At 55.3% G+C, this 14,437-nt stretch overlaps 1 protein-coding gene across 2 annotated transcripts in view; it reads right to left on the bottom strand.

Annotated features, from left to right (window-relative positions):
• Positions 1 to 309: 309 nt before the first annotated feature.
• Positions 310 to 14,437, bottom strand: part of HHIPL1 (HHIP like 1) — a 29,920-nt gene continuing 15,792 nt past the window's right edge. For both annotated transcript variants that reach the window (XM_088829852.1, XM_055418521.2), the window contains exons 6-9: positions 9,822 to 9,967; positions 6,652 to 6,733; positions 3,245 to 3,327; positions 310 to 1,739 (exon numbers count right to left, since the gene is read on the bottom strand). In XM_088829852.1, the coding sequence (XP_088685978.1) occupies positions 1,219 to 1,739; positions 3,245 to 3,327; positions 6,652 to 6,733; positions 9,822 to 9,967 (832 nt within the window). In that variant the 3' untranslated portion in view covers positions 310 to 1,218. The remainder of the gene's footprint in view (positions 1,740 to 3,244; positions 3,328 to 6,651; positions 6,734 to 9,821; positions 9,968 to 14,437) is intronic.

Raw genomic sequence — 14,437 nt, forward strand, 5'->3', positions numbered from 1 at the left:
CCAGCTGCACTCTCAGGACAACACCCAGGTTGGGTTGGGATGCTCCATCCGGAGCCCTCTCGGCAACCCCCTCCCGGACATGGGCCATATCCATCCTCACTGCCCAGTGACCAGCCCTCTGCTTCTCCTCCCTGCCCCCCATCAGAGGCTGAACCCAGCCACACTGATGCCCCTGGACAGCCCTGGCATGAGCCCAGGCTGGGGCCATCCGTGGGCAAAGGGACTTCCAGCTGTGAGCAGGAGGGCAACTGCAGGCCCAGGGCCCCTTCTCCCACCCCACCCCCAGCTTCCAGGCAGGGGTGAGTCAGAGAAAAGAGGCGGGAAGGAGGGTTTGTAAACAGTCACGTTGTTGGCACAGCCCTGGGTGACAGAGCATCAGTAGTCTCGCTGGGTCCATAGCCTGGCCGGCCCCTGGAGTGGGGCCGGAGGAAGCGGAAGGTCCCTGGGATTTCACTGAGGGGTAGGGGTGGGGGGATGGAGATGAGAGACGTGGCCCTGGCACAGGCTTGAAAGTGGAGAGACCTGAAGCCTCACCAGCGACCGCAGTGCCTGGACTGGCTGGGCCCAGGAGGCTTCTCCCTGAAGTCACCTAGTGCCCCCTGCCTGCCCTCCCCAGGGCAGCCTGACTCCCACCGCCCACGGGTCACCCCAGACCCACCCATCTGATGACTTCCCTTGTCCCCACTAGATGCTTTCAGGTTCTCCTCCAGGACTCTGACTGCCAGGCCACCAGTCCACATCCTTCGGGTCGCATTTCTCAGGCCATGGTCCAGCTGGTCTGTGGGACTTCCGCTGCCCGGTGGAGCAGGGCAGTCCTGGTCCCCTCCCTCCATCCACCGGGGGACCTCTGTTAATGCAGCCAGTGGTCAGGTCCACCCTTGAAGGGCAGCTGCCCTTGGTGCTCAGGGCTGTGCTCCTGGCCCGCTGCTTGAGATGCTTGGAGGTAAGAACACCTCCGCCCAGAGCCACTGCGCCCACTGGGACCACACCGACCCCCATCACACACTCTGCCGCTTCCGGGTAGACGCAGGGACAGAAACAACAGAGAACACGTGCGCACCGCACACGCCTCCCACGCATCCACAGGACAGCATTGCAGATGGGTCACCCTGGGCACCCGCCCCACGTTCCGCTGCTCCACCCTCGGACCCCGGCGCACGCACCAGGCGCGCGCCCTGGGTGGAGGGGCCTCCCCGGCTCCAGCCGGACGCTGCTCGCCTACAGATCGGGGTTCTCGCGGCTGCACACGACGCCGGCGTCCTCCTGGTGGCCGCAGTTGTGCGAGCCCAGGCCGGCGTGCGCGCACTCCAGCAGGCTGCGCTCGCTGCCCGTGCAGCGCACGTCGTCCAGCAGGATGGGCAGCGTGCGGCCCTCGCCGAACTCGGCGCGCTTGGCGGCCCGCGCAGCGTACAGGAAGCCCAGCTGGCGGCACACGACGGCCGCCGCCTTGGTGTCCCAGGCGTCGTCACACACGGTGCCCCAGCGTCCCCCCGCGAACACCTCCACGCGCCCGCGGCCCGGGCTGAGGCCCGCCGGCCGCACCAGGCGCACTGCGCCGTTCGAGGGCTCGGGGTCGGCTGTGCCGGGCCGGCCCCGCCGCCGCCCGCTGCCCCGACGGCGCCCGGGCCGCGGGGTGGGCCGTGTGGGCCGCGGGGTGGGCGCCGGAGGAGAGGCCGTGGGGCGGCGGCGGCGGGGAGCCTTGGTGGGCCGTGGGGTGCTCCCCGTCCTCCGGATGAACTCTGCACAGAAGAAAAGCCTGTGGTCAGAGGGGCCCCGGCCGCCCGGAAGGCAGACCCCGGGGAAAGATGTCCTGGTTCTGCACTCTGCTCAGGCCCTGAGAATGAGGTCCCCAGCAGTGCTTCTGGGGTCACCCTGACCCCACAGATGCCAGCCTGGAGCTTGGGCTGGGCGCTTCTCGGGTCATTCTGCAAAGCCCTGCTTCTGCCTTCACTGCCCAGGCCGCCCTTCCCCCGCCTCTGGACCGAACCGTCCTCCCCACCCAGGCTCAACCCTCCTCAGCTCCAGGCCCTTCCCACCCGCCCCCACCCCCTCCAGCTCCTCACGGCTCTGGGTCCAGGTGGCACCCTGCGCAACTTCTCCCATGGGGCCAGAGACACTAAACGACTCCTCTGTCTGCCCCAGCCGGGACAGGGCCTGGTCTGACTTCTCCTGTAGCCTCGGCATCCAGCACAGAGCCGGGACCTTGCAGGAGAGCAGAAGCTACTGCATGAGTGAGTGGGAAAGGGCCAAGGTTCGAAACCAACTGCGGCTACTTAACCCCGAACACCCAGCTCACCGCTTCCCCCAAACGTCTTCTCCGGGTGGTGGGGCATCCCTTCTTCAGAGCCAGGCACCCCCACCCACCCTGCTGCCTACTCTCCCCATCTTCCTGCCCCCACCCGACCCCCAACTCCAGTCTGCCAACTGCAGACCTGCTGGGCACACTCAGCCCACTGAGGTGCTTCCTTTGGCCCGCAGGGTGGTTTTTTAAATTGTGAACCAATATTTTCAAATCAGGAGATTGTACAATAACAACCCAAGAAGGCAGGGACCATATCTGCTTGCTTAGCGTTAAAGCCCCAGATTGAAGCACACACACGTGCTGGATGGATGCAAGCATGCATATCCTGCTTGTCTTTAGAACTGGAAGATCTGACAACACAGGGTCTGTCTCCGTTCCCACCTAGCTTGAGCCCCGTGGAACAGCCCCACCTCAGGGCATATCCTCTTCAGAGGGCCCCAGATCCCACGGGCGGTCACTGTGGCCTTGCCTGGCCCCTCCGGAGGATTGGCACCCCTTCCCTCCCCACGAAGCTTGTCAAAAACAGAACCAGCTTATAGCAGAGCTGGCCCGAACATCCCCTCCCCTAGGTGCCCTTGTACTGAGAGTAACTCTTTCCAGTCTCGCTCAGATATAGATCTACCCCCTTCTCTCTCCCTCCCTAGAACTCTGAGTGAACCTTGCCTGGGACCCACTATTTCTCCCTTCGTCATGTTGGTTCTGACGCCTGCAGCCCCTTGGAGCCGCCTACCATGGCCTGGGACTGACACACACCAGGGGAAGGGAGTGTAAGGAGTTCCACGCCCTCCGAGTGTCTGCTGTGCACCAGGCACAGTGCTGGGCACAGTGAGGGAGCCGAGGAAGGGTATGCAGACCCAGCGAGGAGCATGCACATCTGGGGGGTGGGGGGGCAAGTGTGGGCTGCAGAAACCCCCTCTGTGTCTCCCACTGGCAGGCACTTACTTTCTTTGGGCACGAAGTGGATGAGGCGGCTCCTGACCTTCACCCGGGAGGGCTGGATCTGACACTTGCCCGGTGGTGCCCGTCTGCCAACACACAGGACGTCATGAGTCATGCCACGCCCCTGGGAGCTCACCCTGAGTGTGTCCCTCCGGTATCACCCACCCCCTGCAGCCACGCATGAAGGGGAAGGGTTGGTGTGCGTTCAGGCCTGGGCAGGTGTGGACGGTAACAAGGATGGCCATTTATGGAGTAGCACCCAGGTGGCTCAGTGGTAAAGAATCTGCCTGCCAATGCAGGAGACTCCGGAGTCAGAGGTTCGATCCCTGTGTCAGGAAGATCCCTTAGAGAAGGAAATGGCAACCCACTCCAGTATTCTTGCCTGGAGAATCCCATGGACGGAGGAGCCTGGCAGGCTACGAGAGGTGGACACAACAGCACACTCCTGCTGCACCATGCCTCCCAGACCCCAAGAGCCCAACCCCAGAACAGGAACACCCCTGAACAGCCTGCCGAACACCCACTCAAGCCTCTGCCTGAAGTGCACAAGGGCCGCGGTGGCCACTTCTAACTCAGGGCATGAAGCATCCTTGGGATGAGATCAAATGTCACGCTCCCCCTCCCCAGCCTGCCGGGTCTGACCCCTGTAACTGTCACTGCAGCCCCATCCCTGCATCTTACCCTGGCCCCCGTCCCCCACAGCCTCTGAGGAGCGTCTCTCTCTACCCCTCTGGTTCTGAAGTTTCTGGTGATACAGAATCAAAGGGAAAGGTTAAGTCGATCTGAAGAATAAAGTGGGGGGAGAGAGACAGCCTCCGGGCTGGCAGCAGAGCTGAGGGAACTGGGGCCTTGGAGTGCCAGGTTGGAGAGCGCCGGGAGAGAAAAGAGCCTGAGAAGGGTTGCCAGGGCTCTGAACTGGGTCTCCTTGGACATCTTGCAGGGGCACAAGGAAGGAATGGAATCCCATTTTAATGAGCTTCTGGCCGTTGATCTGTGAGTCTTTGAATGGGACCGACCCTATTCTGGGACCAGCCCGCGTGGGTCCAAGACTTCAATGGGTCCCAGGAGCACGAGGGGAAAGCCCAAGGGCTGGAGCAGCCACGTGACCCCGGGTGGCTTTCAAACAGCCCTGGCAGGAGGGAGAAAGCAAGGGGGGACGTGGGCCGTTCCCCCCGCAAGGCTGAAACACAGCCCGGTTCACATCCTTCTCCAAGCTGCAGAAAGGGTGGTTTTTCCGGCTGCTCTGAGCTCCAGATAATAGCCACACGTGTCAGACCGACCCAGCTGGGTTTTATTCCTTAAGGAAATTACGTAAAAAATTTTTTGTTTTGCCAAAGGGGAGGAGACGCACCCAGAAAAATCCCACAGTGGCTATGTTTGGGCAGAGGACCCCCACCCTACCCCCCTGCTTCCCATTTCTTCATTTTCCAAATGTTCTGGAATGTGGCCCCTCTGCCATATGCTGTGGGTGCAAAAACGTACGTGGATTCCAAAAGAGAAAATTACAAGGGATGAGAAGGGTCAGAGAGGGTGTGGGAAAGGGGAGTCTAGTCTTTTGCCTGCTCCTCTGACCCATGAGACCTAGAGCAGAGATCCCTAAGCCTCAGGTCCCTCTGTTGTAAGCAGGTCATGAGCCCAGAGAGTTGCAAGGGACGCGGGGTCGATCCCTGGGTCGGGAAGATTCCCTGAAGGAGGGAATAGCTACCCTTCCCAGGTGGCGTCAATGATAAAAGAATCCTCCTGCCAATGCAGGAGATTCAAGAGACGCAGATTTGGTCCCTGGGTCAGGAAGATTCCCCTGGAGGAGGTAATGGCAACCCACTCCAGTATTCTTGCCTGAAAAATCCCATGGACAGAGGAGCCTGACGGGCTACAGTCCACGGGGTCACAAAGAGCTGGACACGACTGAAAGGACTGATCTTGCATGCATGAGCCCAGAAGAACGCAGAGCAGACTAAAGGAGTTGGTGGGTCTCAGGCAGCGTCTGGCATGAATTAGGTGATACTTCCTTAGAGAAGCACTTCTCCCCTCCAGATTGGAAATAACCTAAATGTCCAAGGGATGGATAAGGCAGTCAGGGCACAGTGACTCAACAGAAAATTATGCAGCCATCAAAAACGAGCCTTCTGAGGGTGATGTTGCAACGTGGAAATGTTTATGCAAAATAAGGACAGGCCTACGAAGAAAAATGCAAAGTCTGCGTGTGTTCCCCCACAACGACAGCAATCCAAAGAGGGCCAGGACCTCGAAGCAAGCGCTTATGTTTTTCTTGATAGTTACGTCAATAATGAAGAGCCCTGTGCTTTCAACAAAGCAGCACGGCAAACGAGGAATGTTTGAGAGACGGCCACAGACCAGAGAAAGCCAACGAGACACAGCAACTAAATCCAACGTGGAATTCTGGATGGAATCCCAAAGCAAAGGGCACGAGGGAAAAACCAGAGGAATCCTGTTTTTAAGAGTATGGAGGCACCTGGCTTTTTAAAAAGTATGGCATTTAAGGAATGGCAAAGTACCAATACTAGTTCATTAAGTGTGCTCGGTTGTGTCTGACTCTTTCAGACCCCATCGACTGTAACCCACCAGGGTGCGCTGTCCACGGAATTCTCCAGGCAGGAATACTGGAGTGGGTTGCCATTCCCTTCTCTAGGAGATCTTCCTGACCAGGGAATCGAACCTGGTTCTCCTGCACTGCAAGAAGATTCTTTACCATCTGAGCCACCAGGGAAGCCCTTAATTGTGACAAATGTACCATAATAATAGGGAATACTGAACGGTGGATATATGGGAAACTGTGCTGTCACAACAACTGATCTGTAAAACAAAAACTGTTCTAAAATTTTTTAAAGACTTTTTAAAAATGTGATCGTGGGGTCCATGGTTATCAGCCCCCATTGGTATCTTTGGCACCTTTCTAAGGATGGAAGCGTGCGTGCTAAGTTGCTTCAGTTGTGTCTGATTGTCTGCAGCCCCAGGGGCTGTAGCCCGCCAGGCTCCTCTGTCCATGGGATTCTCCAGGCAAGAATACTGGAGTGGGTTGCCATGCCCTGCTCCAGGGGATCTTCCTGACCCAGGGATCGAACCTGAATCTCTGGCATCTCCTGCGTTGGCAGGTGGTTTTTTGTTTTTTGTTTTTTTTTTTTACCAATAGTGCCACCTATGAACACAGCAGGACTTCGAGGCTGGCAGATAGGTTCTGAACCTTAGATCTGCCCTGACCAGCAGTATGAGCTTAGCTAGTCACTTCCTCTCCCTGGGCTCAGTTTTCTCTTCTGAAAAATGGGGGTGTTTGTCACACCCACCTTAGGATGCGGTAGAGAGGGGCATGCGGTAACAGCAGGGAGTGCTCCTGGCAGACAGAAGGGACTCGGGCCCTCTGGGGGCGGGGTGGGCGGGAGGCGGGTACTCACCTGGAAGGATCGATCATCTTGTAGACCACCCCACGAGCCACAGTGGCACTCGGCATGCCCGTTGACATGAAGTATAGCTCCCCTGGAACAAGACGCAAAGCAAAGGGTGAGACTGCTGCCTGGAACACCATCCGGGCCAGCCCCACGCCCCTACCTCAGGCTCTGGGACGCACCCCAACCTTGGTGAGCCAGGAGGGGAAATGCTCCAGGTTGGGGTACCTCTCCAGTCCCCAAAATGGGGAAATGAGGCTGAGAAAGGTATCCAGACGCACCCTGGGGTCTCTGCAGCACAGCCTCCCGGGGTGCTGGCCACTCTGCCCGCATCCACCCTGGCTCTGACCTCTGCTCGTGCCTCCTTCCTGGTGACCCCAGGGGCACCCAGGCCCCACCCCTGGTCCCTGCCTGGTCTCATGCCCAGCACACCCACCTCTGAGTGCCAGTGGGGGTCCACAGCCCAGCTCCCCACCGACTGCTTACTGGTGACCAGCTTCCGCGTTCCCCCACGGGCCTGCCTCGTAGGGCTGTTGTGAGGATATCAAGAGCATGGGGCACCTGCTCCATCAGTATGAACTATTACTGCCGCTGTTACTGTCATCGGCATCCAGGGTCCAGGTCCCGCCCGCCCTTGGGGACAGGGCCCCCCTTCTCTCCATGGAGCAGCAGGCACCTCCCAGGCCGGTAGCAGGGGCAGAAGAGCACGAGCCTGGGGAGTCTCTGGTGTGAATCCCGGCCCCGGCACTGGGCCCCACGTGAGTTTCCGCGGCTCTGGGACAGCCCCCCTCAGCCTCAGTTTCTAGAAGTGGAATTACAAGCACCTGGACCATGGATGCTCTCAGGGGAATTGAGTTCTCTGCTCTCTCCTCACCCATACCCCACCCCCGGCCCTTGCTGCCATAGGTACAAATGTCCAGGAAGTAGGTTACATTATTCTCAATGTACAGATGAGAAAATAGAGGCTCAGAGAGGTCAAGTGACTTGCCCAAAGTCACACAGCTGGTGAATGGTTAAGCAGGCCTTGAACTCAGAAACATCTGCTGCCCCCAAGCCCACACTGCTGTAGGACACATGGTAGCTGGGAGGCCTAGACACAAGCCATTTGTGGCTCAGTGTAATGGTTCAGCCGTGCTAATACCTTTCGTCCTTGTAAGAGGCAGCGAAGAGCTCTCCTAAGGATGGGGGCAGGGGTGGTTTCCCCAAGGAGAGGCTGAGACAGGCAGTGAGATGGGAGCTTCGAGGAAAGCATGACCCTGGTGACTGGTGCAGTCATGGAGGGCTGCATGATGGTGGTGTCTGAGAATCAAGACCCAGGAAACCTGGGGAATTCTCGAAGGGGAAGATGCTTGAGAGGTGACCTGTGTAACTAGGGTAGACCCAGCTGTCAGGGGAGCTAGGGGCTGGGGAGGGCAGGATGCTGAGCAGTCAATGCCCTCTGACTCCTCCCTCCAGGAGCCCCAGCCCTACCTTGGTGGCGGTGCTGGGGTGGAATAGACCCACAAGGTGGATGCACCCTATGGGAGGGAGCAGGGGACCAGCTTGCTGGGAGAGTCCACAGGCACAGCCGTGAACTTGAGCCATCACTTCTGGTCTCTGGGCCCCTTTCTGGAGAGAGGCCTTTGGGAGCAGCCTGGCTCCTCCCTGGCTGGGCAGCCCTCCTTGAACCTACACTCCAGGCCCTGGAGGAACTCAGGGTCCCCACATGTGCTGTCCCCTCAGCCTGGATGCACTTCTCCATCAACTACCTTTGCCTGACAGAGCTCCAGCTTGAGACCCTGTTCTGGGAAGCCTCGGGGGGCCAGGCTGTGTCCAGAGCCTGCCCCCCCGCCACCCCAAGACTGGGCAGGAAAAGCCAGCCTCAGTTCCCCCATCTGTAAAGTGACAGCACTGGACTGGGCGCACGCTAAGGCCCCATCCAGCCTTAATCTGTGGGAAGCCATGCCCCCGCCCCAAGCCCATGTGCAGTCCGGGATCCCTTATGGCACTGCTAAGCTCTGCCCAGGGCCACGCCATCCTCCTGGTCTCTGCAGTGTGGACTGTCCCTGGAGGAACACTGGGCCAGCAGAGGTCCTTGTTGTGCAATTTACAAGCATCAGAAGATCAAGCTGAGAGGCAGAGGCTGCAGGGAGCTGGGGCAGTTTGCAGGCATCAGCTCCCCGGGTCTCTGTGCCTTCAGAGTCCGCCTGCCTGCACTCACCAGCATGCTGTCCCTCGGCCTGTCTGTCTTCGAGGGGACTCCTCCTGGCTGTCCGTCCCTCGGTGTCACTCAGAAGGGCCCCCTAGGCCTGCCTCTGGGGCTGGGCTCTGTGGGGGGTGCACCGGGAAAGGGCACCCCCCATCCAAAACATGTTAACCCCCTACTGACCAAAAGAAAAGGCTTCCAAGGGCCCAGTGGGCTTGGGGAGGGCAGTGGGGGCTGGGGCTGCCTTTTTGAAAACTTAGATTCTGACGAGTGTCGGTTCAACAAAGGTTTCCCAGACTCAGGCCCGGGGGCTCTGGGCACTGGGCCCTGCGGGGGGACACCTCTCGAAAGGCCCTCGGGAGGGTGTTGCCTAGTAACCTGGCCAAGCATCCACCGGGCCCCACTGGGGGCCCCTCGGCTTTTGTCCAGGGACAATCCGGGGCCAAGGACAAAGGCGGGATCCAGCCCCCAGGGTCCTTACTCTCCCTTCCCCCTCTGCTCCTGGCATTGAAAACACAAGCTCCTGAGCAGGGGACCCACTAACAGGCAAGAAAGCAGTGCCCAGCACTATCCGAGGACAATGCAGCTTCATTGATAGGCCCCAGTGCATTTGCCATCAGGGATCCAGGGCGCTGTTGGTCCCCAGGGAGGCACCCTCCCGCCACTTGCCTGCCTTTCCACCATCATGCCCGTTCCTGGTCCCATAACCTCCCTGGACTCAAACCTGTGGGGTCACGTGATCCCTCCAGTAACTCTGCCCATGGTGGGAGTGGGGGACCACTGCTCCCATTTTCCAGATGAGCAAATGGAAGCTCAGACAGGTGAGAACTGACACACAGGCAAGGCTCAAGACCTCTGAACATGTCACCCTCCAGCCTGAAGGTGACTAAGGCCTGAGATGCCATCCCGGGAATCCCAGGCCAGAAGGACCCAGGGGTGGGGAGTCAGTGCCAGGCAGGGGCAGCCCGGATGGAAAGGCCTCAGGAGTGCTCACCAGCCTCGTCCTCGGCGAAGGAGATGATGTGTGGGTAGTAGTTGTTGATGAGGCCTGGGAATGCACAGGTCTGCCCACGGCCCATGCAGATCTCGCTGTACCGCCACTGGCCTGTCTCCGGGTTCTCCCGGAGGGACATGAGACGCCTGCAAAGGAGGATGGGCTGAGGGGTCCTGCCTGGCAGGGTGCCTGGGGGAAGCCCACCCACCAACCCATCCATCCACTCATCTGTTAGCCATGCAACCAGGACTGCACATAATATGCAGGGTCCAGTGCAAAATGAGTGTGCAAGGACCCTTGTTTAAAATGTACTAAAAGTTTCAAGCCAGTGACGGCAGATCGTTAAACAGAGCGTGGACCCTTCTGGGCACATCTGCACAAGAGCACAGACCACACATCCGGGAAGCCTGCCCCGCGTGCAGTCTTTACTGAGCACCGGCTATTGGGTCAGTCGATAAGTTGGTTTGGGTGTTTCTGTCAGATGTTACAGGAAAGCCCGAACAAACTGTTTGGCCAACCCAATACACAGCAGGAGAGGCATCTGTGTTAGTCACTCAATCATGTCCGAGTCTTTGTGACCCCATGGACTGTAGCCTGCCAGGCTCCTCTGTCCATGGGATTCTCCAGGCAAGAATACTGGAGTGGGTTGTCATGTCCTCCTCCATGGGATCTTCCTAATCCAGGGACCCAACCCAGGTCTCCACCATTGCAGGCGGATTCTTTACCGCCTGAGCCATCAGTGAAGTCCAGGAGAAGCATATGGGTGAACAAGACCAACTCGGTTTCAGCTTCCTCGGTTCAGTTCCAACCACTGACCAGCAGGAGGCAGTCAGGAGCTGACTTGCAGTTCAGAAGCCTCCGAGGCTGCATAGACTTGGGAGCTGCCTCCACTTCGGAGCATGAAATGGAGAATCTGGGGCGGGGGGAGGGTTTGGTTTTTGTTTTTGATGTGGACCATTTTTAAAGTAGTCATTGGGTTTGTTATGATATTGCTTCTGTTGTTTATGTTTTGGTGTTTTGGGGCCACAAGGCACATGGGATCTCAGCGAAGACAACGTCTTCACCACTGGACCACCAGGGAATTCCCAAAGTGGAGAATTTGGCATCTTCAGAATATGCTGATTTTGTCCCTACTCCCTTCTATGCTTGTTAGTCACCTACGGATACTTTCAGGCCCTGCTTGGTTGTCCCCTCCTCCTGACTGCTCCTGTGCTGGACTTCCCCAGAGAGCATGGGCTTTCTGAGGCCAGACTCGAGTGGACCAAGTGAGACTCACACCTGACTTGGGTGTGAGGTGTTCTTCAACTTTGTTGCTCTAGCCCTGGCATGAAGCCTGACCCAGCAGAGGAGTTTGGGAAGTGCCAGCAAAATTCACTGAATTTCTATGTTCAGGTGACTTGGACATTCCTGGGGTGGGGGTGGGGGTGGGGGATAGCAGAAGACTAAAAGGAGAATGGAGGTAAAAAGAGAGGTTTCATCTAGACTCATTTTCCAGATGGGATAACTGAGTCCAGAGGGAGACTCTCCAAGCTGGGAGAAGGACCCAGCAACCAGAGGCCCAGGTCAAGGTTCTCTGTCAGCTCCAGCTATAGACAAATGGCCACAAACCCACCCCAGTTCAGCAGCCTCCAAGAGGTAAGAATTCTGCCAGACTCACGCTTCCTTACTTCCTCTCTGAACAGAGACCCTGTTCAACTGCCCTTATGTGGAGAGGCTAGGGTACGAATAATTAAGAACTGGCAATCCAGTGGTTAGGATTCCACACTTCCACTACAGGGAACCTGGTTTTGATCCCTGGTTGATAGGATACTGAATGAGGAATTCCCCAGGTCGGTAGGTGCCCAGTATGCTACTGGAGCTCAGTGGAGAAATAACTCTAGAAGGAATAAAGGGATGGAGCAAAAGCAAAACCAATACCCAGTTGTGGATGTGACCAATGATGGAAACAAGGTCCGGTGCTGTAAAGAGCAATATTGCATAGGAACCTGGAATGTTAGGTCCATGAATCAAGGCAAATTGGATGTGGTCAAACAGGAGATGGCAAGAGTGAACGTCGACATTCTAGGAATCAGTGAATTAAAATGGACTGGAATGGGTGAATTTAACTCGGATGACCATTATATCTACTACTGTGGGCAGGAATCCCTTAGAAGAAATGGAGTAGCCATCATGGTCAACAAAAGAGTCCGAAATGCAGTACTTGGATGCAATCTTAAAAATGACAGGATGATTTCTGTTCGTTTCCAAGGCAAACCATTCAATATTACAGTAATCCAGGCCTATGCCCCAACCAGTACTGCTGAAGAAGCCGAAGTTAATCGGTTCTATGAAGACCTACAAGACCTTTTAGAACTAACACCCAAAAAAGATGTCCTTTTCATTCTAGGGGACTGGAATGCAAAAGTAGGAAGTCAAGAAACACCTGGAGTAACTGGCAAATTTGGCCTTGGAGCACGGAATGAAGCAGGGCAAAGGCTAATAGAGTTTTGTCAAGAGAATGCACTGGTCATAGCAAACACCCTCTTCCAACAACACAAGAGAAGACTCTACACATGGACATCACCAGATGGTCAACACCGAAATCAGATTGATTATATTCTTTGCAACCAAAGATGGAGAAGCTGTATACAGTTAGCGAAAACAAGACCAGGAGCTGACTGTGGCTCAGATCATGAACTCCTTATTGCGAAGTTCAGACTTAAATTGAAGAAAGTAGGGAAAACCACTAGACCATTCAGATATGACCTCAATCAAATCCCTTATGATTATGCAGTGGAAGTGAGAAATAGATTTAAGGGACTAGATCTGATTGATAGAGTGCCTGATGAACTCTGGACGGAGGTTCGTGACATTGTACAGGAGACAGGGACCAAGACCATCCCCATGGAAAAGAAATGCAAAAGAGCGAAATGGCTGTCTGAGGAGGCCTTACAAATAGCTGTAAAAAGAAGAGAGGCGAAAAGCAAAGGAGAAAAGGAAAGATATAAGCATCTGAATGCAGAGTTCCAAAGAATAGCAAGGAGAGATAAGAAAGCCTTCCTCAGTGATCAATGCAAAGAAATAGAGGAAAACAACAGAATAGGAAAAACAAGAGACCTCTTCAAGAAAATTAGAGATTCCAAGGGAACTTTTCATGCAAAGATGGGCTCGATAAAGGACAGAAATGGTATGGACCTAACAGAAGCAGAAGATATTAAGAAGAGGTGGCAGGAATACACAGAAGAACTGTACAAAAAAGATCTTCCCGACCAAGATAGTCACGATAATGTGATCACTGACCTAGAGCCAGACATCTTGGAATGTGAAGTCAAGTGGGCCTTAGAAAGCATCACTACAAACAAAGCTAGTGGAGGTGATGGAATTCCAGTTGAGCTATTTCAAGTCTTGAAAGATGATGCTGTGAAAGTGCTGCACTCAATATGCCAGCAGATTTGGAAAACTCAGCAGTGGCCACAGGACTGGAAGAGGTCAGTCTTCATTCCAATCCCAAAGAAAGGCAATGCCAAAGAATGCTCAAACTACCGCACAATTGCACTCATCTCACACGCTAGTAAAGTCATGCTCAAAATTCTCCAAGCCAGGCTTCAGCAGTATGTAAACCGTGAACTCCCAGATGTTCAAGCAGGTTTTAGAAAAGGCAGAGGCACCAGAGATCAAATTGCCAACATCCGCTGGATCATGGAGAAAGCAAGAGAGTTCCAGAAAAACATCTATTTCTGCTTCATTGACTATGCCAAAGCCTTTGACTGTGTGGATCACAATAAACTGTGGAACATTCTGAAAGAGATGGGAATCCCAGACCACCTGACCTGCCTCTTGAGAAACCTGTATGCAGGTCAGGAAGCAACAGTTAGAACCGGTCATGGAACAACAGACTGGTTCCAAATAGGAAAAGGTGTACGTCAAGGTTGTATATTGTCACCTTGCTTATTTAACTTATATGCAGAGTACATCATGAGGAACGCTGGGCTGGAAGAAGCACAAGCTGGAATCAAGATTGCTGGGAGAAATATCAATAACCTCAGATATGCAGATGACACTACCCTTATGGCAGAAAGTGAAGAGGAACTCAAAAGCCTCTTGATGAAAGTGAAAGAGGAGAGTGAAAAGGTTGGCTTGAAGCTCAACATTCAGAAAACAAAGATCATGGCATCTGGTCCCATCACTTCATGGGAAATAGATGGAAAAACAATGGAAACAGTGTCAGACTTTGTTTTTTTGGGCTCCAAAATCACTGCAGATGCTGATTGCAGCCATGAAATTAAAAGACGCTTGCTCCTTGGCAGGAAAGTTTTGACCAACCTTGATAGTATATTAAAAAGCAGAGACATTACTTTGCCGACCAAGGTCCGTCTAGTCAAGGCAATGGTTTTTCCCGTGGTCATGTATGGATGTGAGAGTTGGACTGTGAAGAAGGCTGATCGCCGAAGAATCGATGCTTTTGAACTGTGGTGTTGGAGAAGACTCTTGAGAGTCCCTTATACTGCAAGGAGATCCAACCAGTCCATTCTAAAGGAGATCAATCCTGGATGTTCATTGGAGGGACTGATGCTAAAGCTGAAACTCCAATACTTTGGCCACCTCATGAGACGAGTTGACTCACTGGAAAAGACTCT

The sequence above is a fragment of the Moschus berezovskii genome, chromosome 21 (assembly GCF_049115385.1).
Source record: "Moschus berezovskii isolate FMDL1 chromosome 21, NW_MosBer_1.0, whole genome shotgun sequence".
Taxonomy (NCBI): Eukaryota; Metazoa; Chordata; class Mammalia; order Artiodactyla; family Moschidae; genus Moschus; species Moschus berezovskii.